The sequence below is a fragment of the Babylonia areolata genome, chromosome 12 (genome assembly GCF_041734735.1).
Source record: "Babylonia areolata isolate BAREFJ2019XMU chromosome 12, ASM4173473v1, whole genome shotgun sequence".
In the NCBI taxonomy this organism is placed as follows: Eukaryota; Metazoa; Mollusca; class Gastropoda; order Neogastropoda; family Buccinidae; genus Babylonia; species Babylonia areolata.
The window spans coordinates 37,241,179-37,266,639 of record NC_134887.1 but is presented as its reverse complement, the minus strand read 5'-3'; the positions used below and the strand labels follow the sequence as shown (position 1 = coordinate 37,266,639).

The 25,461-nt window shown below is 41.8% G+C and overlaps 1 protein-coding gene across 1 annotated transcript; it reads left to right on the top strand.

Moving 5' to 3' along the window:
• The first annotated feature begins 191 nt into the window (after nucleotides 1-191).
• Nucleotides 192-22,506, top strand: LOC143287920 (protein NipSnap-like). The gene is made up of 10 exons (XM_076596163.1): nucleotides 192-283; nucleotides 908-1,053; nucleotides 1,980-2,025; nucleotides 3,182-3,273; nucleotides 4,948-5,018; nucleotides 6,520-6,660; nucleotides 8,912-8,943; nucleotides 10,975-11,069; nucleotides 12,580-12,663; nucleotides 15,578-22,506. Exons 1-10 carry the CDS (start codon nucleotides 192-194, stop codon nucleotides 15,640-15,642), a joined length of 864 nt encoding a protein of 287 aa, XP_076452278.1. The 3' UTR covers nucleotides 15,643-22,506.
• The last annotated feature ends 2,955 nt before the right edge of the window (nucleotides 22,507-25,461 follow it).

Here is a 25,461-nt window from a genome sequence, read left to right as displayed (position 1 = left end):
AGATTTGAAGAAGTAGCCACCCAAGTCGCGTTACTAAAGAAGTAGGCTAATGCCAGTAATTGGTTTCTGCCGACAACATTGATCAAAATCAATTCAGAAGACGCATCGAAGCAACGTAAGAAGGGGCGCCACTGAAGCATATAATATCTCCATTATTGACCAAAAAAAAGAGAGAGTTATTTCCCTTAGAAATGGCGACGATGGCAGGCATAAGTCGGCGACTCCTGCAGGCAGCAAAGTTTCTCCCGACCTGTCAAGGATGGCAGGGAGCAGTTAGCATAAGGTTTGCTGTGCAGATTGTTGATGTATTAGTATTTTGTTACCTGCTTACAAAGTCAGATTCATCGTTTATTTGTCATGTTTTTGTGCTACGATCTGTGTTGGGAAGGTTGTGGAACATGACCTTCAGGTGTTTGTTTACTGTTGTCGAGTGTTGTGTTACTGTTATTGTTAGTGTTTGGTAGTTCGCACTTCTGCTGTTCAAACCGTGCTATGCCAACAGCAGCCCTGTCGCTTGCAAGTGTGCGTGCAAATACATTACAGTGACGAGTCACACTTCACGGACAGTGTGAGTCAATGTGAAAGAAAGATGCACATACGCACACGCGCGCACTAACACACACGCTCGCACGCACGCACGCACACACACACGCGCGCGCGCGCGTGCACACGCATATGCACTTGGTGACACACAGACACGCACGCAGTTTACAAAGCACATGCAAAGTTGCAAACAGATGCACACACACACACACACACACACACACATTCAGTGATCATATACACATATTAATCCAACATTTGCACAGGTATTATACTACCCAACTTGCAATAAGTGATAAAATGTGGTCTATTTAGATATTAGAACCAGGTCATTTACAGCTACATGCTTTCTTTATCATTCCAGATGCATGAGTCTCCAGACCGAAAGTGACAATGATCGGGAGAAAAGAGGATGGCTCAAAAACCTGATGAAGGTTCGAACTCTGGAGCCCAGCAAGGAATCTCACTCAGCTCAGCTGTCCAGCAAAGAGACAGTCTACGAGATTCAGTGTAATATGTCTTGACCTTCTTTGAGTTAGGAAGTATTATTTTTTTAAAAAGAAAAAAAGAAAAATAGACCGCTGGAGAGTTCCAACTTCCATGCTTACATGACTTATAGAGGCATGTCACATTATCTGTGCTCTCAAAGTTGATTGGCTGTCTGAAATTGTGAGCAACAAAGGTGATTGAGAGGCAGATCGTGCAAAACAGCCAGCTTCTTTTTTGAACTTTTTGCTTCATATTTTGTTTTTAGTGTGTGCATATGATGGCACTTCATTGTACAGAGTTTGGTTGTGGCAATGGAGGCTGTCAACTGAAGAAATGAAGGAAAGTGCATCTTCGCCGCTTTTGCCTATGCTGATTGCTTTTGGCATTGCTGACGATTTTGAGTAAAAGCTTGATTTGCATACACAAGATGAAGATCCAGTTAAATAAAAGATGGCTGCGGAACTCTCCAGTGACCTATTGAATAAAGAGAGAGAAAGAAAAAAAAGGTATGGTAGGGTGGTGTGTATGTATGTGTGTGAGAGAGATAAGTACAATGTGTTGTACACTAGTATTCATGTGCGTGCGTTTGTGCATGGTAACATAATATATATATAACATGCAAACATTTCATGGCTGCAACATGTGTTTAAAAAGCACTGAAAACTACAATGCAGTACAATATAATACAGTAACTGTACAGTGGTAGCCAAAACTGTATTGGAAAAAAAAAAAGCTCAGTGGTGATGTCCAGTTTATCAGTAGCTTAATTAGGTCAGTGGAGAATAAGTTTATTTTATCACAGATGCTGATGTTGATTACTAACGTCGTTGTTGATGATGATATTGATTGTTGATGACAAGTGTATGACTTGTTTTCCTCCTGTTTTAGAAGATTGTCAGACAGGCAGGTGATGCTCAGTAGATCCCTCTGCTTGGTTTTCTTTTCAGTCCATGCTATTAAACCGGAAAGCATGGAAAGCTACCTGAATCAGTTGTAAGTACCCTTTCCTCTCCCTCTCCTCTCTCTCTCTGTGTTCTCTGTCTTCCTGTCTTTCTCTGTCTTTGTGTCTTTCTGTTTTCCAGCAGGAGGAAGGTGGCAGAATGGTTAAGACGCTCAGCTGCCAATACAGAGAGTCCGTGAGGGTGTGGGTTCGAATCCCGCTCTCGCCCTTTCTCCTAAGTTTGACTGGAAAATCAAACTGAGTGTCTAGTCTTTCGGATGAGACGATAAACCGAGGTCCAGTGTGCAGCACGCACTTGGCGCACTGAAAAAGAACCCATTGCAACGAGAGTGTTGTCCTCTGGCGAAATTACGTAAAATGAAATCCACTTTCATAGGTACACAAATATGTAAGCATGCACTCAAGGCCTGACTAAGCGCGTTGGGTTATGCTGCTGGTCAGGCATCTGCTCAACAGATGTGGTGTAGCGTGTATGGATTTGTCCGAACGCAGTGACGCCTCCTTGAGAAAGTGAAACTGAAACTGTTTTTTTGTTTTTTGTGTTTTTTTTTCTGTCTGAGAATCTCTGCCCTTCTCTACCTCTTTTGAATCTTGTAAAAAATTATATTCATGTAAACTAGCAATGTCCAAACAACAGTATCTAACATCCAAATAATGTTTACCATAAAACTGTGTATCAATATTAAATACATCATAAAGACAGAAATAGTGAAATTTATCACTTTTTTTTTTTTAAAGAGAAAAAAGTATATGTATATATTTAAAAAAAAAAAAAAATGAAGAGTAACCAGTTGGTTGTATTATGTTTTGAAAAAGTTTGACTTTCCATACCATGGAATGGGTTTTCTGCCAGATAAGATCAACTTATCCATACATTTGATATGCTAACTTTATCTCAGAAAATGTTAACTTTTCCGAAGTTTGGATAAGTCTAAACTTGGATAAGTAGATCTTTTTTTGTTTGTTTTGTTTTGTGAATCCTTTGAGGTCAAACTTATCGGGAGACAACTGTATATCCTGATTGCAACATAGTGTTGAGGTGTTTGTGTGTGTGTGTGCGTTTGTGTGTGTGTGCGTGTGTGTGCGTGTGTGTTTGTGTGTGTGTATGTGTGTGTGTTGATGTATGTGTGTGTGTGTATATATATATATAATACATATATATATGTGTGTGTGTGTATGTGTTGCCAGCAAAGAGTTCCAACAGCTGCTGCAGGAGAAGAATGGGGGATCAGAGCTAGTGGGCAGCTGGACGGTGGAGGTGGGTGACCAGGACGAGGCCGGTGAGTTGATGTATACAGCCCACAGACTTCACTGTGGATTTCTATTATATCTTCTTTTTTTTTTCTGTCTGAAATGCTTAGTTTTTATCAAAGACTGGCGTACGCTTCCAGTTGGGCACACAGCAAAGTGAGAGTTGTATGATCGATGGTGTCTTCACTGCAGTAGGAATTCATTTACAGCTAAGTCTTTTTTTTTTTTTCTTTTTTTTTAAGGACTTTGACTCTCAAACTAGGAAGCAGGATTATACTGGCTCCTAGTTTTTAGCACTGCAGCCTTTGGAGCTAATCGGCTTTTGGGGAATATCTTAATGCTGACTGCCCTAAAGCCCTCGTGGCTGAGAGAATGGGGATGTAACTTGGGCAAGGCACTCTCCACTATAAATCCTGCCCAGGATATTTGGGACAGCAGTTGCCTTCTCTGCTGTTCTGATGGTCATGGCCAGACGTACTATCATTTTTTGACATACAGTTACATTTACTTTATAAAACACACACATCGACAACAAAGAGATTGACAGTGAGGACAAACAATAGAATAATACATTAACGGAAACTGTTCCAAGAATATTATCTCACAGAACACAGATTTTAGGGTGAGGGTATTCAGTTCGATGTTTCTGTGCCACAAAGGACTCCAAGTGGAATATGAGGAGATAAGATAAGATAAGAATAACTTTATTATCTCGAACTGGAGAAATTTGGTCAGGTGCATTATCACAACATAGACAAGTAAACTACATGGGGACCGTAACTGTAAAAGCCAACAACAGCCCCTACAAATATTACGAAGATACAAATGTAAAAAAAAAATACCACATACATCGTTTCATACATATATCCACACACTGCAGGTAATAACTAGTATTCTTAATGTAAAAACAGAAAGAATTAAGAAACATTATTTGAATATAATTATAAACATAGCCTACTATACTGCACATTGATTATAATAGACAGATAAGATAAGAATAAGATGAATTGCGGAAAACCACAACCAGATAATCAGCACACACCCTGCACCCCCCCCCCCCCCCCACACACACCCCCCCCACACACGCGCGAATAACTTGATTAAACAAGAGTAATAAACATATGTTCTCAAATAAAAGCATTTCACATATTCGCTTTTAAAAATATTGCAATTAATTATTACATCGTAGATTTATGAAAGAAAATAGCTTGTGTGTGTATATGTGTGCGTATAAATGGTTGAATGTGTGTGTGTGTGTGTGCACTTGTATGTGTGTATGTGTGCACATGCTTGTTTGTGTATGGTATGTCATACTGTAAAGCATGCATATTGTACATTCGTGTCCATATACTATGATTTACTGTAGATGCCACACGCTCTTGTGTCTGGGAGGTATGTGCATCAGTCTGTGTTACTATCATCATCATCATTGTTGTTATTAGCCACTGCAGAGTTGACTTCAGAGTGGAATATATGCAGTTGTTTCTCTTACACTTTTTGTGTGTGTGTGTGTGTGTGTGTGAACTTTCCTCATGCTTTTAAACTAATCATATGTGTATTGTTCAATACACTCAGAACCATTGGGTAAGCACTCTAGAAATGTGTAAGATATATACGTTGTTTTTTTCATTTCATTTTTGTGTGTGTGTGTGTACGTGTGTGTGTGCGCACATGTGTGTGTGTGTGTGTGCACGTGTGTGCAGTTCATCTGTGGGCATACAAGGGAGGCTACCCCATGCTGAATGAAACCAACAGGATTTACAGAACCGACAAGGTGAGGAGAGCCTGAGCAGTGCTGCAGCAGCAACAGCAGCAGTTTTCTGTCATCATCCATTCTTAAAATCTCATCCGACCTCCGTCCGGCTCCCCACACACTGTTTGCCAGGAGACGCTGTGGCAGACTCTTGTCAGGTGTCGGATTCCCGACCCAGTGTTCACTAGTGATCAGGGTTCGCTTCAAGGCTCCTGTTTCAGCATGATGTTCACCTCCCGAAAACGGAGTATGGCTGCCTACATGGCGGGAGGGTTAATCCTTTGAGCCCTGACCACCGCTTTACCGGTGGTGGGGAGGGGTGGCATGCCTGGCCACCGGTTGAGCGGTGTGTAAACACTTGTGTCGTGTTTTGCTATCGGTTGACTTATATTGAAGAGCCAATCAGAAAAACCGTAATATTCTGACGTCAGCGAACGTAGTACCAACATTGCCGCGCCTTTTCACTGTGTTTTGTGCATGTGCTTTGGATAAAAAAGATTGATTTCTACCATGAAGCGTTCAGAGTCTTAACCTGACATGCCTCCTTTGATCAACTGATTCTGCATGCTCAGATTCATTTTCAGCATACTATCTGTAGCAAAATCATCCGATTCGAATTCCACCTCACTATCAGAGTAATCATTGTCATACTCTACTTCCGATAAATCATCAAGCATATCAATTACTTGCTGCGTTGTGTACAGTTGTTTTCTCGCACGTTTTGTCCCTGATTTCTGCCCTGTCGGGCCAGGTTGAGACTCTGCACGCTTCAAGTGTTTATGCACCGCTCAACCGGTGGCTGGGCATTATGTCATTTTTCTCTGCCACAGGTAAAGCGGTGGTCAGGGCTCAAAGGGTTTAATACCAATTATTTGCAAATTTTGGCTCAGGAGCTTAGGCAGAAGGGTTAAAATTGCTCAGGAACTCAGGGCTCAAAGGGTTAAAAAAAAAAACGGTCATACACGTAAAAGCCCACTTGTGTATTGGTGAACGTGGGAGTTCCAGCCTACGTAGGAAGAAGAAAAAGACCAAAGCATATGATGTTGTGTCCCTGGGAAAGGCACATGACTGCAATTTTTTTTTTTCCTCACTCCACCCAGGTGTGCATGGGTTACTTGACTTTGGATGTGCTATTTTTTGGAGGGGTGGGGGAGGTGTGTGTGTGTGTGGGGGGGGAGGGTAGGGGGTGGGGGGGTTGCTCATGATTATTTCAGTATCATTTTGAAAAAGTAGAGCTTGGGTGTGGGTTTTTTTGTTTGTTTTTTTTATTTTGGGGGGGAGGGGAGGAAGGGGGGGGGATTGTTTTTTTTGCTTTATCAGCTGACAGAAAAAGGAAAGATAGATGTTAACAAGTCTAAGCTATGTTTCAGATATATATATATATATATATATATAATCTGTTATTATTATGAAACATTAGAAACATTATGAAACATTATATGTAAACAAAGTGTAAAAGATGTAATACTTAGAATGACATGTCCATTTCTTTCTCTCTCTTTTTTTTTTCCTTTGAGAGCAGGATTTTATCGAATTTCGCAAGAACCGCAACAAAATGCTGAGGTCACGCAGGAACCAGATCCTCCTGGCCTTCACCTTCTGGCCGGAAATGACCCCGCGACCTCCGTCCAACATTTACGAACTTCGCAGCTACACCTTGAAGGTAGAGACAGTTATGGTGTGACAAGGGGTGTCTTGTCTTGTGTTTTTGTTGCATTGTATTTGTATTTCTTTTTCATCACAACAGATTTCTCTGTGTGAAATTCGGGCTGCTCCCCCAAGGGAGAGCGCGTCGCTACACTACAGCGCCACCCTTTTTTTTGTATTTTTTCCTGTGTGCAGTTTTATTTGTTTTTCCTGTCGAAGTGGATTTTTCTACAGAATTTTGCCAGGAACAACCCTTTTTGTTGTCGTGGGTTCTTTTATGTGCGCTAGGTGCATGCTGCACACGGGACCTCGGTTTATTGTCTCATCCGAATGACTAGCGTCCAGACCACCACTCAAGGCCTAGTGGAGGGGGAGAAAATATCAGCGGCTGAACCGTGATTCGAACCAGCGCACTCAGATTCTCTTGCTTCCTAGGCGGACGCGTTACCTCTAGGCCATCACTCCACACGTTGCGTGCTGTTGTGTTGTGTTGCATTGTGTTGTTGTTATTGTGTTGTGTTGCGTGCTGTTGTGTTGTGTTGCGTCGTGTTGTAGCGTGTTTTGTTGTATTGTGTTGTGTTGTAGCATGTTTTGTTGTATTGTGTTGTGGTGTGTTGCATTGTGTTGCATTGTGTTGTATTGTGTTGTGTTGTGTTGCATTGTGTTGTGTCTTGTATTGTGTTGTGTTGCGTTCTGTTGTGTTGTGTTGTAGCATGTTTTGTTGTATTGTGTTGTGTTGCATTGTGTTGTGTTGTATTGTGCTGTAGCGTGTTTTGTTGTATTGTGTTGTGTTGGGTTGCATTGTGTTGCATTGTATTGAGCTATGTTGTTGTGTGGTATTGTGTTACGTTGTTATGTTGTGTTGTGTTATGTTGTTGTGTTCTGTAGTGTTGTGTTGTATTGTGTTATGTTGTTGTGTTGCGTTGTATCGTGTTGTGTTGTATTGAGTTGTGTCATATTTTGTTGTGCTGTATTGTATTGTATTGTGTTATTGTGCCATGTTGCATTGTGTTGTGTTGTATTGTTTGTGTTGTGTTGCATTGTGTTGTGTTGTATTGTTTGTGTTGTGTTGCATTGTGTTGTACAGTGTTTGTTGCAGTTTGTTATATTGTGTTGTGTTCTGTTGTATTCTGTTGTATTGTGCTGCATTGTGTTGAGTTTTTGTTTAATTACACATACTTAACCATGACCCAACTAGTGCGGACTCCGGCAGGGGTCTTTGTTTTGCGTAAGTAGCTACACCTTGAAGATTGGGAGACATTGGCAGTGAGGAGATGTATTGCTTTGTACTGTGTTGTATTGTATTGCATTGTATTGTGTCGCATCGTATTGTATTATATTTCTGTGTATCACAACAGATTTTTGTGTGAAATTTGGGCTGTTCTCCACCACCCCCACCCCTCCTCCCCCAGGGTGGAGCAAATTGCTATAGTGTAGTGCCACCCCATTTCTTCTTTTCTTTTTTTTTTCTTTTCTGTCTGCAAGTATATCTGTTTTACCATGAAAGTGGATTGGGCTTGCCAGAATTTTGCCAATGACAAACTTTTTTGTTGCTTGTGGGTTTCTTTTATGTGCGCTAGCTAAGTGCATGCTGCCACATGGGACCTCGGTTTATCGTCTCATCCGAATGACTAGCACCCAGACCACCACTCAAGGTCCAGTGAAGGGGTGGGACTAACCAATCCTTGTCTGTGTTGGGGGACCTGAATCCGTGGACAGTCACTTCCTAGCATTACCGCAGGACAGAGATTTTCGTGGACTTGCATGACTTTATTTTGGGAGGAGTGAGTGTTTACACACAGGTTGCTTTGGAAGGGTCTTGTTTTACAGAGCGTTGTGTTTGTGTGTGTGTGTGTGTGTTTGCATGCGTGCACGTCCATTCATGTGCGTGTCATATGCTGGTGTTTTTTTTTGTTTTGTTTTTTGTTTTTGTTTTCAAATGAGTTGTTTGACATTTTGTTTGTGTCTATAAAAAAATATTTGGTTTTTTTTTGGTTTTTTTTTTTTGTTTTTTAAGAATCAGCCATGATGAATAGATTGCTGAGATATAAACCAACCAGCATGTATCATGTTATTGTGCATTTGAAAAATGCCAGGATGAAAATAGGCTTCTGGACATACACACACACACACACACACACACACTGGCGCATGCTCACGTGCACAACACTCATACACACACACACACAGGCACACACACACACACACACAGATTGCTCATACATCCAGCAGCTTGGTTCAGTGAACGCTTTCTCCTCTTGTTTCAGCCTGGTACCATGATTGAGTGGGCCAACAACTGGTGAGTCATTAACGTGTGTTTCTCTTTCTTGTATTTCTTTTTCTTTTTATCACAACAGATTTCTCTGTGTGAAATTCGGGCTGCTCTCCCCAGGGAGAGCGCGTCGCTACACTACAGCGCCACCCATTTTTTTGTGCGTGCAGTTTTACTTGTTTTTCCTATCGCAGTGGATTTTTCTACAGAATTTTGCCAGGAACAACCCTTTTGTTGCCGTGGGTTCTTTTACGTGCGCTAAGTGAATGCTGCACACAGGACCTCAGTTTATCGTCTCATCCGAATGACTAGCGTCCAGACCACCAGTCAAGGTCTAGTGGAGGGGGAGAAAATATCGGCGGCTGAGCCGTGATTCGAACCAGCGCGCTCAGATTATCTCGCTTCCTCGCGGACGTGTTACCTCTAGGCCATCACTCCACATAATTCCTCTTGTTTTCACTAGTTACAATCATGATGACCATGATAGCTGATTGTTAGTGCACTGCACTTTTCAGTGATGGGTTTGAAACACGTCTGGTTGCGTCTGATGGGTTAAGGTCTGAGATTTTTTTTGGTCCAATCTCCCAGGTCAACAAATACATGTGTCGACCTGCTCGTTGACGGGCGCAATAGCCGAGTGGTTAAAGCGTTGGACTGTCAATCTGGTGGTCCCGGGTTCGAATCACGGTGACGGCGCCTGGTGGGTAAAGGGTGGAGATTTTTACGATCTCCCAGGTCAACATATGTTCAGACCTCCTAGTGCCTGAACCCCCTTCGTGTGTATATGCAAGCATAAGATCAAATACGCACATTAAAGATCCTGTAATCCATGTCAGCGTTCGGTGGGTTATGGAAACAAGAACATACCCAGCATGCACACCCCCGAAAATGGAGTATTGGCTGCCTATGTGGCAGGGTAAAAACGGTCATACACGTAAAAGCCCACTTGTGTGCATACGAGTGAACGCAGAAGAAGAAGAAGACCTGCTCGTGCCTGAACCCCCATCATGTGTATAAGCATGGGGAAAGATCAAACATGCACGTAAAAGATCCAGTAGTCCATGTCCGTGTTCGGTGGGTTATGGAAACAAGAACATATTCAGCATGCACACACCCCAAAACGGAGTATGGCTGCCTACATGGCGGGGGTAAATAACCAAAAACGGGTCATGCGTGTAAAAATATGACATGTTTGTGTGAGTGTTTGTGTGTGTGTGTGTATGACTGAAACCTGACTCAATGACGGAGGGAACAAATGATGAATGCCCAATGGCAGTTGTCAGTTGGCTCTGTCCAGGTAGGCAGCCTATTGTGCAAATGACTCCCGACGTTTGTGAAGTGCTTTGAGCTTGGTCTTTGACCAAAGATAAGCGCTATGTAAGAGTCCATATCACGAAGGAATCTTTGGGTTTGCGTCTACATTCACCACCAGCGAAATATTGCGGGTCCCACAGACTCTTAAACGTGCAGATTTGGAAGCACTGCTGTTTGACCGAGGTGCAAGAACCTACAGGAATCGGTTTCTGGTAATTGAAATCTTCGGGGGGGGGGGGGGACTCTTTTACCCTAATTCTACAGCGTCCCAGGCTACCCCTTGGAGGGTCACTCTAATGCTGCACATTCTACTCGACGGGCACAACAGAGGTTAAAGCATTTGACTATCAGTTGGAGGGTCTGGAGTTTGAATAGCCCGGTCCCGGCACCTGGTGGGTAAAGGGTGGAGATTTTTCCGATCTCCCAGGTCAACATATTTGCAGACCTACTTAGTGCCTGAACCCCCTTCGTGTGTACACGCAAGCAGAAGATCAAATACGCACGTTAAAGATCCTGTAATCCATGTCAGCGTTCGGTGGGTTACGGAAACAAGAACATACCCAGCATGCACACCCCCAAAAGTGGAGTATGGCTGCCTACATGGCGGGGTAAAAACGGTCATACACGACATGCGAGTGAACGTGGGGGTTGCAGCCCATGAATGCAGAAGAAGAAGAAGAAGTCCAAAGGCAGTGGTACCTCCTTGAGAGAGGGAAACTGACATTTGTGTCTGACGACTTGCAGGGCGCGAGGGATCAAGAGCAGAGGAACCAACAACGAGCCTGTGGCCGGCTACTTCACACAGATGGGAGAGCTGCAGATGGTTCATCACATCTGGGGTCAGTGGGCTATGCGCAGATGCATCATTAAACGTTTTTGAGTTGTTTTTGTGGTTGCTCTGCTGGGGCATGTACGTCTTGCTACGCTGCCTGTCCAGAAAGAAAGAAAAGCTGAACGTTCTACAGCCTTTTCGCCACTATCGTAGCAGTAAATTTATGTCCGCTGTGTCCAGGGCTCGGCCTGCATAGGTGGGGGTTCCATCCTTTCCTTTCTCCTGTTTTATATATATATATATCTCTCTCTTCCTGGGAAACTGATGCCCTTGACCGCTCTCGCTGGAGATTTTGCCTCTAGTGGCATAAAGATGTTTGTGTGAAAACAAGAGAACGCTGGCCATTAAGGAGAAGCGTGATATATATATTGTAAACTGATGTAATCTTATGGTATGAATGAAGGAATTTACAGAGAAGAAAAATGTGTTCAAGGCTGATATGGTACATTTGTGTGCGTAAGTGTGTATGTGCGTGATTGGATAAATGGAACTCTATGTCAGAAATATTTTAATGCTTGCTTTATACCGTCTTATTGGAGTTGATATATAATCTATGTGTGTGTGTGTCTGTGAGGAGGAACGGTTGTGTGTGTGTGTGTGTGTGTGTGTGTTTCATTTTAGTGTAACTGTAAGTTTGATTGACTTAACATCTTTATTGTTTTGATTTATTTGAAAACATGCTTTTTAATTTGCAGTGCGAACACATTGGACATTTTTTCATTCACAGAAAGCTGTTAAAAAATGTTTTTAAGGCATGTTTGCACTTAGCTGGATAATGTGTAAGGCGCTTTGAGCAGCATTGGTACTGGGTATCACGCCATAGAAAGATTATGCATCATGATGATTATGGTATTATTATATACATTTATCTGGATGATATATAAGGTGCTTTGAGCAGCATTGGTACTGGGTACTGCTCTATAGAAAAATTACATATGATTATGATATTAGTATTATTATTATACATTTATCTGGATGATGTATAAGGCGCTTTGAGCAACATCGGTACTGGGTATTGCGCTGTAGAAAAATTGCATATTATGATTATATCTTCATTATTATTATACATTTATTTGGACGATGTATAAGGTGCATTGAGCAGCATTGGTACTGGGTACTGCGCTATAGAAAAATTGCGTATTGTTACGATGATGATATTATGATTTTGATTATGATATTATTATTATTATTACTTTTTTTTTCTTTTTTTTCAACTTTTTTTTTCTTCTAAATTTCCATTTTTATAGCACAGACAATTGACAGTACGACATAAATACATATACTGGAAAAGGAAAGAAAACGAAGTGGACAAAAACACAGTAAAAGCGAAACAAAACTGAAAACAGAACATAAGTGACATACAAGTATTTCCAGTATCTACCTAAGTTGTATTTTACTTGCATACATGATAAGAATTTACTTGCATACGTGATAAGAAATATTGTTCTTATATGTTATTTCTAATCAGAGGTAAGCATGGCAACCATATGATTATGGTTATGATATGATTTTGACAGCCTACAGTGACCTGGAGTCGAGAAAGGTGACCCGAGAGGCGGCCTGGCAGAGACCTGGGTGGGACGAGTGCGTCGCCTACACCGGTCAGTTTCACATTCAGTTTCAGTTTCTCTGAGGAGGCGTCACTGCGTTCAGACAAATCCATATACACGCGCCACACCACATTAGCTAGGCAGATGCCCTGACCAGCAGCATAACCCGTCAGTCCTTGAGTGCATGCTTGTATATTTGTGTACCTTATCAGAGTGGATTTCTTCAACAGAAATTTTTTGTTTTTTGTTGTTGTTTTTTATGCTGCCCCATCATCTGCACCGTTTCAGTGGCATTACTCCCATGCCGCTCATTTAGATTCCCCCCATACACGGCCACACCCGGGTTCGTCCGTCGCAGTTCCAGCGTCGGCAGTCCACAGGGAACCATCGATGTTAGGTTGCCAGGAGGCCATACACCAGAGGAGACCCTGCACTGCTGCTGAGTCACTTCGGTGGTGTTCAGTGGTGCCTGTTCTGTTTTAACATACTTAGGACACCACATACTAAGCCCCCTACTAACAACAATAATGGCTTAGTCGTGGAGTCAGACTGAGTGAGCGTCCCTCCCAGAATTTTTTGCCAGAGGACAACACTCTCGTTGCCATGGGTTCTTTTTCAGTGTGCCAAGTGCGTGCTGTACATGGGACCTCGGTTTATCGTCTCATCTGATCATCGCAGAAGATCAAATACGCACGTTAATAGATCCTGTAATCCATGTCAGCGTTCAGTGGGTTATGGAAACAAGAATATACCCAGCATGCACACCCCTGAAAACGGAGTATGGCTGCCTACATGGCGGGGTAAATAAATAAAAACGGTCATACACGTAAAATGTTACATGTCTGTCTGAGTGTGTATGCGTGTGCGTTTGAAATCTGATTGAATGACACAGGAAACGAATGATGAGTGCCCAGTGGCAGCCGTCAGTCGGCTCTACCCAGGTAGGCAGCCTGTGGTGCAAATGTCCCCCGTGTATGTAAAGTGCTTAGAGCTTGGTCTCTGACCGAGGATAGGTGATGTATAAATATCCACATCAATCAATATGAATGACTAGGCGCTTATTTCGATTTTCCCATCAAAACTCAGGAGGAAGGGCGAGGGCGGGATTCGAACCCAGACCCTCTACGGACTCTCTGTCTTGGCGGAGGCGCGTCTTAACCATTCTGCCACCTTCCTCCTGTGCTTCTCAGGCGTTCACACGGGGAGGGGGAGAGTTGAGTTTTGCGGTCTGCTGGCTGGAATTCAAGACCTTAGGCCATGTTGTTTCAGGGTTTGAGTCTTGGGTTGTGTGTGCACACTTCTCTTGTCAGGTTTATTTAATTTTTTTTAAAAATTCTCTTTCACTGCCGTTTTGGGGTCCAACACTGTAATAATAGTAAATATAAAAAAAAAAGAAGAATGGTAATGATATTAATGATGATGTTGATAATAATGATAATAATGATGATAATGATGATAATAATGATACAACAATGATAATAACAATGATGCCGATAACAAGAATAACAATGATAATACTATAATACTAACAATAATATGTATTAGTAACGATGAAAATGATAATGATAATAATAATAGTAATAGTGATACTAGTAGTAATAACAATAATATTAATGATAATGAAAATTGATTGTAGTAACAGTGACAATGTTAATTCAGTTGGAGCTGTATCTTTTTTTCAGAGATAAATCAAAAGATGAAATCAAATGGTTGAATGACCAAACTTTCAAATACACGTAGATAGAAAGCTGGAGAAACTGTGTACTTCTTCTGCGTTCACTCGTATGCACACGAGTGGGCTTTTACGTGTATGACCGTTTTTACCCCGCCATGTAGGCAGCCATACTCCGTTTTCGGGGGTGTGCATGCTGGGTATGTTCTTGTTTCCATAACCCACCGAACGCTGACATGGATTACAGGGTCTTTAACGTGCGTATTTGATCTTCTGCTTGCATATACACACGAAGGGGGTTCAGGCACTTAGCAGGTCTGCACATATGTTGACCTGGGAGATCGTAAAAATCTCCACCCTTTACCCACCAAGCGCCATCACCGTGATTCGAACCCGGGACCCTCAGATTGACAGTCCAACGCTTTAACCACTCGGCTATTGCGCCCGTCATTGAATGACCAAACTTTCAAATACACATAGATAGAAAGCTGGAGAAAGTGTGTACTGAATGAGGGAGGGGCGGGACGGAGGAGCTGGGGTTGAAGAAGGAAGGAGCGGTTTTAAAGAGAGGTAGTGACGGAAGCAATAGCCAAGTGGTTAAAGCGTTGGACTTTCAATCTGAGGGTCCCGAGTTCGAATCTCGGTAACGGCGCCTTGTGGGTAAAGGTTGGAGATTCTTACGATCTCCCAGGTCAACATAGATGTGCAGACCTACTTGTGCCTGAACCCCCTTCGTGTGTGTATACGCAAGCAGAAGATCAAATACACACGTTAAAGATCCTGTAATCCATATCAGCGTTCGGTGGGTTATGGAAACAAGAACATACCCAGCATGCACACCCCCGAAAACAGAGTATGGCTGCCTACATGGCAGAGAACAAACGGTCATTCATGTAAAAGCCCACGTGTACATACGAGTGAACGTGGGAGTTGCAGCCCATGAACGAAAACTTGAGTTGAGAAGATAGCTGATTGCAGAGAACTACAAAGCGGAAGAAGGAGTTCATTCCAAGTGTTGAGGTTCAGAGACAGAGAAAGAGCAGGGACTGATTGTGGAGTGGTTGGATGTATTGGTTCACAAAGCAGGTATAAATGTCTCAGAACTGGAATCACCAATGAGATTTTTTTTTCGTTCTAGAAGTTTTCTCAGCATACATATTATCATCACAGCGAAAATGTGTCAGCAGTATAAAGGTTTGATGGAATGGAGGTGCTTGTTTATCGTTTGTGTTGTTGTTGATGAGTTGTGTGATTGATTTTTTTTTTTTTTTTTTGTTTGTTTGTTTGTTGCAGTGCCGTTGATTCGACACATGCAGTCAAGGATCTTGATACCGACTCCATTCTCTCCCCTGCAGTAGCGTAATTGGCATGGGAACACTGCAGTCATTGTTCTTTTTAGCCTTCGCCCTACATCATAGGTCTGGTAGAGCCATTTTTGCCTTGAACAAAAAAAACGCTTTAAAAAAATCCATTTCTTTAAAGGTTTTATGTACGCCTCAAATTATATATGGGAATTACTTATTTTTAACATTTTCCATTTTTTTTTAGATTTATTAGCTAATTGATAAACAAGTCTTGCAGATAGCAACTTCTGTTCTGACAATGTGGGTCTGACACATCCAAGCTTCCTAAAAAATAAGATAGATATATCGACACATAAATGTGCACGGTTTACTTCGCTCTGCTTTCAAATAGAGCACGAAGTGCTTCAGTGGATACTGACACCAGGTTCCCAGAAGGCAGCATTGGGATGGTGTGCAACGTCCCAGCAATTGTGGAAATGACATGGGTCCCAAAGATCAACAATGCACAGAAAGGGGGAGCATTACAAAAATGACTGTAGGGAGTATGGGCAATGAGGCTCTCCTAACCTCATCCTTCTTGCATTTTGAGTCAAAAATCCATCGAGGCAGCCATGAGGTTGCTCTGTTAATTAACTCACTCAGTACGCCCAGTCCTCTCTTCTCCTCTACACAGACCCCTCGGATGTCCAGTGGGTGTCTGAATGACCCAACCTTTAGCTTCCGTCGTCAGAATTGTGGTATCCTTTGTCAACATTCACGTCTTCAGTATAAGAGCCTTCCGCTTGCAATATTTTGATGATGGTAATTGGGGTGAAATGCTGTTAATGTCATCTCTTTCGCCGTTCGTATGGAAAGAGTTAATGCGCATGTTCCATGCAGCGTATATCGGGATGAGAAAGCACTATGCCAGTCCTGAATCAAAAGGTTATTTTGTGTTTGCACATTTCTTCTGTCATTGCTGCCGCTGTGTGTGCACATGTCGAATGATTGGTTGTAAGGGCAAGCCTGGAGCTTCCGCTGTGTTGAGGAAGTGTCTGGGTTTTGTTCCAGTCATACCTGTGTGCCACTGATCTGGCAGAAACAAGCAGCGTTGACTTGAAGTTGTGCGCCTTGTAAATGGAGAAGGATTATACCACTTGTTATTGCTGTATAGTGAGTATGGATTTGGCAGACCCACAATTTACAAACAGTGCCACGGTCTTTTTTTGTTTGTTTGTTTGTTTTTTTGCTGACAGACCTGTGATGCAGTAGGAATTAGTGGGTAAATAACAAGAGTGCGGTGAAGGTTTATAAGCCGTTTTGATCAAGGCATCAGCAATAGGGAATTTTGTCGTGCAGGGGGGGAGGGGGAGGGGGCAGTGAATCTCACCTGACCATTGGTGCCTCTATTATGATAATACACAGTCTCCAACAGTGATACAGGGTAAAAGATTTTATTGGCATGATTTTTTTTTTTTTTTTTTTGGTGGTCTTTTTTGTGTGTGTGTGTGTGTGTGTGTGTTTATTTTAGTTGTTTTGTCCAGGGCAGGAGCAGTCTTTGATTGCTCTCTGTAGAAGTCCTTACAGGCACATAGTTCTGTTTATATGTCTGTGTTCCCCCTGTCTTTGTAGTCTTGAATTTCTACACGTTTGAGGCTTAAGATAAAACTTTTTTGTGTTGTTTGTTTTGCATTTGCTATGATGCTGCAGCTATGGGTTTTTTTTTTTTTTTTATGTGTGTGTGTTTTGTTTTGTTTTTGTCTTTACACCTCTTCTGTTACAACCTAGGTTGTATGAGTGTATTTTGTTAAGTTATGGTTTTTGAAACAGAAATTCAGAAAGAAATATTTGATGTTTATAAATGAATGGAAACATTGATCTGATTTTGAACTTATTTTAGGGTGAAGGCGTGGGGTGGAGGCAAAGAGACTTTTTTTTTTCTTCTTAATCCAAAGAAAGTTGTTTTTATGAACAAACTGTGAAGTTGCACTTTTTGCTTTACAATGGAAGCACAGATCTGTTTCGATATATGTATATATATTTGGAAAATTAATTTATATTACTTTTCTTTCTTTTTTCTTTTTTTTTTTTAAAGAGAGCTTCAGTGTGTTTCTTCTCAGACCACTTTTGTGTGATGTGTTTGGATTGGGAACTAGCTGAGCCTTGGTTTTTTCTTTTTTTTTTTGTGGGTTTGTGTATGTGAAAACTTTGAATTCTTTTTTTTTAACCTCCTATTATTTTCTTCTTTAGTTTTTTTTTTAAATCTTGCATTCTGCATTGGAAAGTCTGATTTTACATGACTGCGAGTGGTTTGAGTTTTTAGGGAGGTGCGGGGGTGTGGAGGGGGGTACATATACTTGAGAGGGAGAGAGTGTGTGTGTGTGTGAAGGAAGTCGGGTGTGGGGTTGGTCGCTTTTCTCCCAGTTCCTTTTCCACTTTATGGCACAGCCTTCATCTGGGGGGAAGCCATCAGGTGGTGTGAACGTGCTTTTCCTTCCTTCCCTCCTTCCTTTGGTTTTCATCTTGATCTCAGTGAGATTCACAACCACACTATTTCCGACCTTTTTGTCTTCTCGGCAGTTCTCTTTTTTGTGTCTCAGTTTGTGTCGTTTTTTTTAAATTTTTTTTTTAAGTGTTTGGATTTTATTCTATTTGTATACGTTTTTTTGTTGTTGTTTTTTTACAGTGTTTCTTAAGTGTCTGGATTTTATTCTATTTGTATATGTTTTTTTTTACAGTGTTTCTTAAGTGTTTGGATTTTATTCTGTTTGTATACGTTTTTTTACAGTGTTTTTTTAAGTGTTTAGATTTTATGCTATTTGTATATGGGTTTTTTTAGACTCTTTCTGAAAAAAAGAAAGAAAAAAAAAAGAAAAAGCGTGATTGTTTATGTAGTGTGTTAGTTGTTTTTGTGTATAGTTTTTAGAATTCATTGATAGACGTGCGTTAAGTTGAGATGCTGAGTGGAATTCCTTTTGTGCTTATTGCTTGCTGGGTTTTTTTTTTTTTTTTTTTTAATAATCTATTAGAATATACTAATTGATTGCTATGTTTCTTCCTGTTAAAATCCCCCAGTCTTTTCTTTATGTAATTCATATGTCTCATTACTTAGTTACTGAATTCATGTACTGATACTTATTGATGACTGCTTTTTTTGTGTGTGTGTTTTGTGGTTAAAATTCCATCTTATACACTACTTATAGATGAATACATGCACTATTAACTAGTTTACAGTTTTTATGTACATGGGAGTTGTCTACCTTTGATTGTCTTTGGCATCTGTGATCCTTTATTTTTTCTGTTTTATATCTTTTTACCCAGTGATTTGCTGTGAGACAGACAGTCATTTTTCATTTTGTAAATTGAGTTTGAGGTTTATCGGTTTTGGGAATTGCTGTACCCTTGCCTGGGGGAAAGATTTCAGTGTCTGAGTGATAGAGTTGATGAAGAAGTGGTCACATGACGATGCCCACTGGGCATCTTTCATGTGAAAAAAGGTTGTCGGTGTCCAGTTTTTCACGGTCACAGCTGGCAGATCCGTATCATGAAGGCGATAGTTGAATGCAGAGACGCAGCCTCACTTTGAGACACAGCCTCTGCTTCAGTAAAGTTTACATTTGATCTCAGATGTAGATACTTGAAACGTGCGCTCTATCAGAAAGAGATAGGGGATTTGAAAATGATGAGCTAGGAAACAGAAACTGTGAGAATGCCCAGGGGAAGATATTGAGGGAGGATCAGAGGAAATTTTGTCCTTCTGGTGTTGGAAGTTTTTATAACAGCAGCCTTGCTGCGGTCTTCATGGAATTGACATAAATGATTTTGGGGGTATTATGTCTACCCTATGTTGGTGTGTGTCTACTCTTTTGGATACTACCTTTCTCGAGGCATGCATGTAGCCGTGCGTTCAGTCAGTGACTTTTGTTTCACTCTGAACGCTTGGCTTACAGCGTGACAGAATGTCAGGTTTCTGTCTGTTTGAATTCATTTTGAACAGACAGCTTTTGATGGGCTTAGGACTGGCTCAAGCCTCTGGACTTTTTAATCCCAGGGCCCTGGATTTTGAAACCAAGTGTGTGTTGAGGGAGGAGATTGACGGGCGCCATAGCCCAATGGTTAAAGCGTTGGACTTTCGATCTGAGGGTCCCGGGTTTGAATCACGGTGACGGCGTCTGGTGGGTAAAGGGTGGAGATTTTTACGATCTCCCAGGTCAACATACTTGCAGACCTGCCAGTGCCTGAACCCCCTTCGTGTGTGTACGCAAGCATAAGATCAAATACACATGTTAAAGATCCTGTAATCCATGTCAGCGTTCGTTGGGTTATGGAAACAAGAACATACCCAGCATGCACACCCCCGAAAGCGGAGTATGGCTGCCTACATGGTGGGGTAAAAACAGTCATACACATAAAAAGCCCACTCGCGTATATACGAGTGAATGTGGGAGTTGAAGCCCACGAACGCAGAAGAAGAAGAGGGAGGAGATTTTTTTTCCTCCAGTCTCCCAGGTAAGCCGATGTGCAGACCTTCCAGTGCCTGAAGCCCCTGTGTGTGAATACACATGCAGAAGATTAAATATGCACGTTAAAGATCCCGTCGTCCATGTCAGCGTTCAGTCGGTAATGGAAACAAGAACATAGGCACCCCCCGAAAAAGGGGTATGGCTGCCTACACGCTGCAGTGAAAGCCCACACAGCACACAAGAATGACCACGGGGGCTGCAGCCCAGAAATGCAGAAGAAGAAGAGACAACTATGACGGTCATGTTGACCATAGGTAACGTGATATTTTGTTATTTTTTTACAAGAATAAATTGTACAGGCTTGGGTTTGTGTGTGTATGTGTCATACCATGTACATATCTGTATCACAAGGTACCTGCAGAAACTGCAGTGTACAAACTTATACATCAGGGTACATGCAGTTTATTGAATACTTGTCTTTTGGGTACAAATTTACAAAACGGGGTACTTGTTCATTATGAAGTACAGGTCTGTATTTCGTACAGTTTAACAACATCGGTGTGCGCCTCTTACTTGGCACGTATGTGTATGCACTTTATTTGGTACAGTGTACGATACTGCATGTGTGTATTGGCCTCAAGGTATAAAACAGTATTACTTGCTACATTACTATTTCATGTGTGTGTGTGCGAACTTGTGGATCAAAATATGGTGCACGGGATGGTCAGGTATTGTCAGTAAGTTAGAAATCCCTTTTGTTGGATATACATAATAATCATAGTGATTGGCAATCATAGAATCCACTCTTTATTTTTGAGGCTGTTGTGGACAAAATCCATGGACATAAAAAAAAATATGAATAAAGAATGATGCAAAATTTCCATGCAAACATCACACGGAAAATAAAATAAAACTGATGTTTTTGTCATTACCAAAATTCACAGACCCACATTTCGCACAGACCTTCACTGTGAAACTTTTCTTTTGCACAAGGGAGTGAAAGTTTTGATCTTGGCATGAATTTTTTTTTTTTTTTTTTTTTTTTTTTAACTGTTGTCTTGGGAAGATCCATTTTCTGCTGAGGCAGTGTTTGATGAGATCCCTTGATGGGCGCAATAGCCGAGTGGTTAAAGCGTTGGACTGTCAATCTGAGGGTCCCGGGTTCGAATCATGGTGACGGCGACTGGTGGGTAAAGGGTGGAGATTTTTCCGATCTCCCAGGTCAACATATGTGCAGACCTGCTAGTGCCTGAACCCCCTTCGTGTGTATATGCAAGCAGAAGATCAAATACGCACGTTAAAGATCCTGTAATCCATGTCAGCGTTCGGTGGGTTATGGAAACAAGAACATACCCAGCATGCACACCCCCGAAAACGGAGTATGGCTGCCTACGTGGCGGGGTAAAAACGGTCATACACGTAAAAGCCCACTGGTGTGCATAAGAGTGAACGCAGAAGAAGAAGAAGATGAGATCCCTCCTCTACCAGGTCAGTTACTTGAGAGCACACTGCTGCTTCCTTGTCAGACACAAGTATCTCTTGAAGAGATGTCCATCAAAACCAAGCTCCTTGATCAGGCGGTTGGTTGTAAGACCGTGCCGCTGCCTGAGCTGCAAAAATGTTATTCATCCATTCGTCCTCTTGGCTTCGTCTCTCTTCTCCCACGACAACAGGACTGCGATCAAAATTCTCTCATTTTCGACACAGAGCACTTGCTTTGATTGGTACTGCCACTGTGGTTCCAATCAAAACAGGTGGGTACATTTTGTGTCAGTGGCTGGACTGCTCAGGGTTTTTTTGTTTTTTTTTCACTTGGAGATTTTGCATGAATTCTTTGTATGGGAATTTCGCATTATTTTTTTCAGGTCAGTGTGAATTTTGCCTTTTAGTGTTATCGGGATAAGAAAGAATGATGTACAATTGTGGTATCACTTCACTCCTTTCTAGACTCCCTTACAGCTTGGCCTCCGACCGAGGATAGGCGCTATGGAAGTATCCATATCAATCAATCAATCCTTTGTGCTATCAAGCTGTGGAGTTCTTGCCGCAACGAGTTTATCCAAGCCGGTCACACAAAACGGCTGCCTTGGTTTGAGAGGGTGTGGGGACTTAACGATTTGGAGGGTGAATAATTTTGATTCCGTAGTGCGTGTGACTTAAAACCAAAGAGAGTGTAAAGAGAGGTTAAGTGATTCAGAGGTTGAATATTTGTGCTCCAACCAAAAATGTGTACATCAACATTTTTTCGGGACATACAAAAACTTGAAGGGAAAAACTACACAGGACAATTTTTTTTAGAGTGTAAGTGAATTGTGTATCTTTTTCTGTTTCTCAAATAGATTTTGATTTTTTTTTTCTTTTTTTTTTTTTCTTGCACAGTTAACTATGTAAATATAGTACTCAAAATGGGATGATATATTAGTTATGTCCAAATTTGGCATGAAGATTGAAATTAAATTTTTCAGCATTTTTTCTCTTCAGTTTCTTGCTCTGTGTTTGCAACATGTGTGTGTGTGTGTGTGTGTGTGCAGATGCGGATATGTGCACGCATGTGCGTATTCATCACAAAAATTTTATTGTATATTTTTGTCACAATAGATCTTTGTGTCTAAAATTCAGGCTGCTCTCCCCAGGGAGAGCACATTGCCACAGGACAGCGCCACCTACATTTTTCATATCTTGTTTTCTGTTTGCAAGCGTATTAGTTTTCACTGTTAATCAAAGCAGGGCCACAGAATAGGAGTCTTGGTCTGGGTGCTAGTCTTTTGTATGAGAAGATAAACGCAGCTCATGCATGAACTTTGCTTACATTGTCTGGTGTGTTGTATTGTACTGTATTGTATTGTATTGTATTGTATTACTCTTTTTTTTTTTGTCTCAGCAGAATTTCCTAAGGTTGCTTTAGCCCTTGGAACTGCCTTTTCTCTCTCTCTCGCTCTCTCTCTCTGTTGGCAAGTGCACTTTACTGTACAGTTTTTGCCAGGGGCAACCATTGTGTTTGAGCTGAAGCAGCAAGGGACCAACTGGACTGGAATGGCCAGAACAGCCCAGAACAGAGTGTGATGGCGAGGGGTCGTCGATGGCCTATGCTCCACCAGGAGCGATGGGCAAAATGAAATGAATGAACCGTTGTGTTTGCTTGTTCTTTTAGTGCACACACGAGTACTTTGTGCATGCTGCACACAGGAGGACCTCAGTTTATCATCTCACCCGAAGGACAAGCACCCTGACCACCACTCAAGGTCTGGAAGCACCTTTCCTGGTTTGTGGTTTGTGTGGGACTTGAACCCATGCACACTCACTTGATATATCACAGTCACATTACCACCAGGCAACCATGGCGATAAGAAGAGTTGTCCTTGACAAAGCTGTGTGTAAATTGATACTTTTGATAGCTAAAGAAAATTCACAATAGCATTTATATATATATATATATATATATATATACACATACATTCGGATGAGACGATAAACCGAGGTCCCGTGTGCAGCATGCACTTAGCGCACGTAAAAGAACCCACGGCAACAAAAGGGTTGTTCCTGGCAAAATTCTGTAGAAAAATCCACTTCGATAGGAAAAACAAATAAAACTGCACGCAGGAAAAAAATACATTAAAAAAAAAGGGTGGCGCTGTAGTATAGCGACGCGCTCTCCCTGGGGACAGCAGCCCGAATTTCACACAGAGGAATCTGTTGTGATAAGAAATACATACATATACATACCCACACACACACACATATGTATATATATATATATTAATAATGTGTGACTAAATTTAGTCATTCAAGCATATTTTACCAGAGATTATGAACCTATCAGACCATCGAGCCATGCATTGGACCAAAATATGAAGATCTGCAGATGTTAGTTAAGAGAAGGTTATAGACGCATGTGTGGAAGACATGAGCAAACTGAATATAAAATAGGATTGGTCTTTATGACAATTGCATCATAGAATGATTTTTTTTTTCGTTTGTTCTTTTTTGGATGTGGGTATCTCTAGAGGATGGGTGGGGTGGGGAGGGGACTGATGTGTGATAAAATAAAAAGCAAACCATGGTTGTTGTTTCTTCTTCTTCTTCTTCTTCTTTGTTCGTGGGCTGCAACTCCCACGTTCGCTCGTATGTACACGAGTGGGCTTTTAATAAGTGTATGACCGTTGTTACTGCCCCGCGGTTTTCTTGTTTCCATAACCCACCGAACGCTGACATGGATTATAGGATCTTTAACGTGCGTATTTTGATCTTCTGCGTGCGTATACACTGCTTTATGTTGTCGACCTGGGAGACCGGAAAAAAAACTCCACCCTTTACCCACCAGGCGCCGTTACCCAGATTCGAACCCGGGACCTTCAGATTGAAAGTCCAATGCTTTAACCATTCGGCTGTTTTCTTTTAGATCCAGCCCTCGAAACGATGTGTAAACAAAAATGATTTAGAACAGAACAAGAATGAGGAAAGAAAAGAAAAAAATAACAACAAACAAACACACAAAAAAACAACAACAAAAAAAAACCCAACAACCCCCCTACCCCCACCCCCCCGAAAAAAACAACAACACGTCATTCAGACACCCACTGGACATCCGAGGGGTCTGTGTAGAGGAGAAGAGAGGACTGGCCGTACTGAGGGAGTTAAACAACAACAGAGATAGGAGACAGAGATCGAGAGGAAACTATGGGCAGCTGGAACTCCGGTGAATAATGTTCTACCGTGGATAAAAAGGATAGGCAAACTTCTTCATTCCTTTCGCCATGCTCTCACAAGGCATTGAAAAGCAGAAAGAAGAAGAAGAAAAAAAAAAAAGAATCTGAAGAAGAAGACGGACGCAATAACGGCCGAGTGGTTAAAGAGTTGGACTTTCAATCTGAGGGTCCCGGGTTCGAATCTCGGTGACGGCGCCTGGTGGGTAAAGGGTGGAGATTTTTTTTTTTCCAATCTCCCAGGTTCAACATAAATGCAGACCTGCTATAGTGCCTGAACCCCCCTTCATGTGTACACAGCAAGCAGAAGATCAAATCCGCACGTTAAAGATCCTGTAATCCACGTCAGAGTTCGGCGGTGGGTTTGGGAAACGAGAACATACCCAGCATGCACACCCCCTGAAAACAGAGTATGGCTGCCTACATGGCGGCGTAAAAACTGTCATACACGTAAAAGCCCACTCGTGTACAAACGAGTGAACCGGTGGGAGCTGCAACCCACGAACGAAGAAGAAGAAGAAAAGACAGAGAAGAATCGCAAGAAACAGAAGAACAAAAATCATGAGGAGGGGGAGGAAAAGACCGAGAGAGAGAGAGAGAGAGAGAGAGAGATGGTATGCATGAATTCCACTTGTGCACATTTGAACACGATTAATTCCAGTTAGCAGCAACAGCAACGCCAACAAGACCCTCCCCCCTCCTCAACCCCGACTGAAAAAAAAAAGACG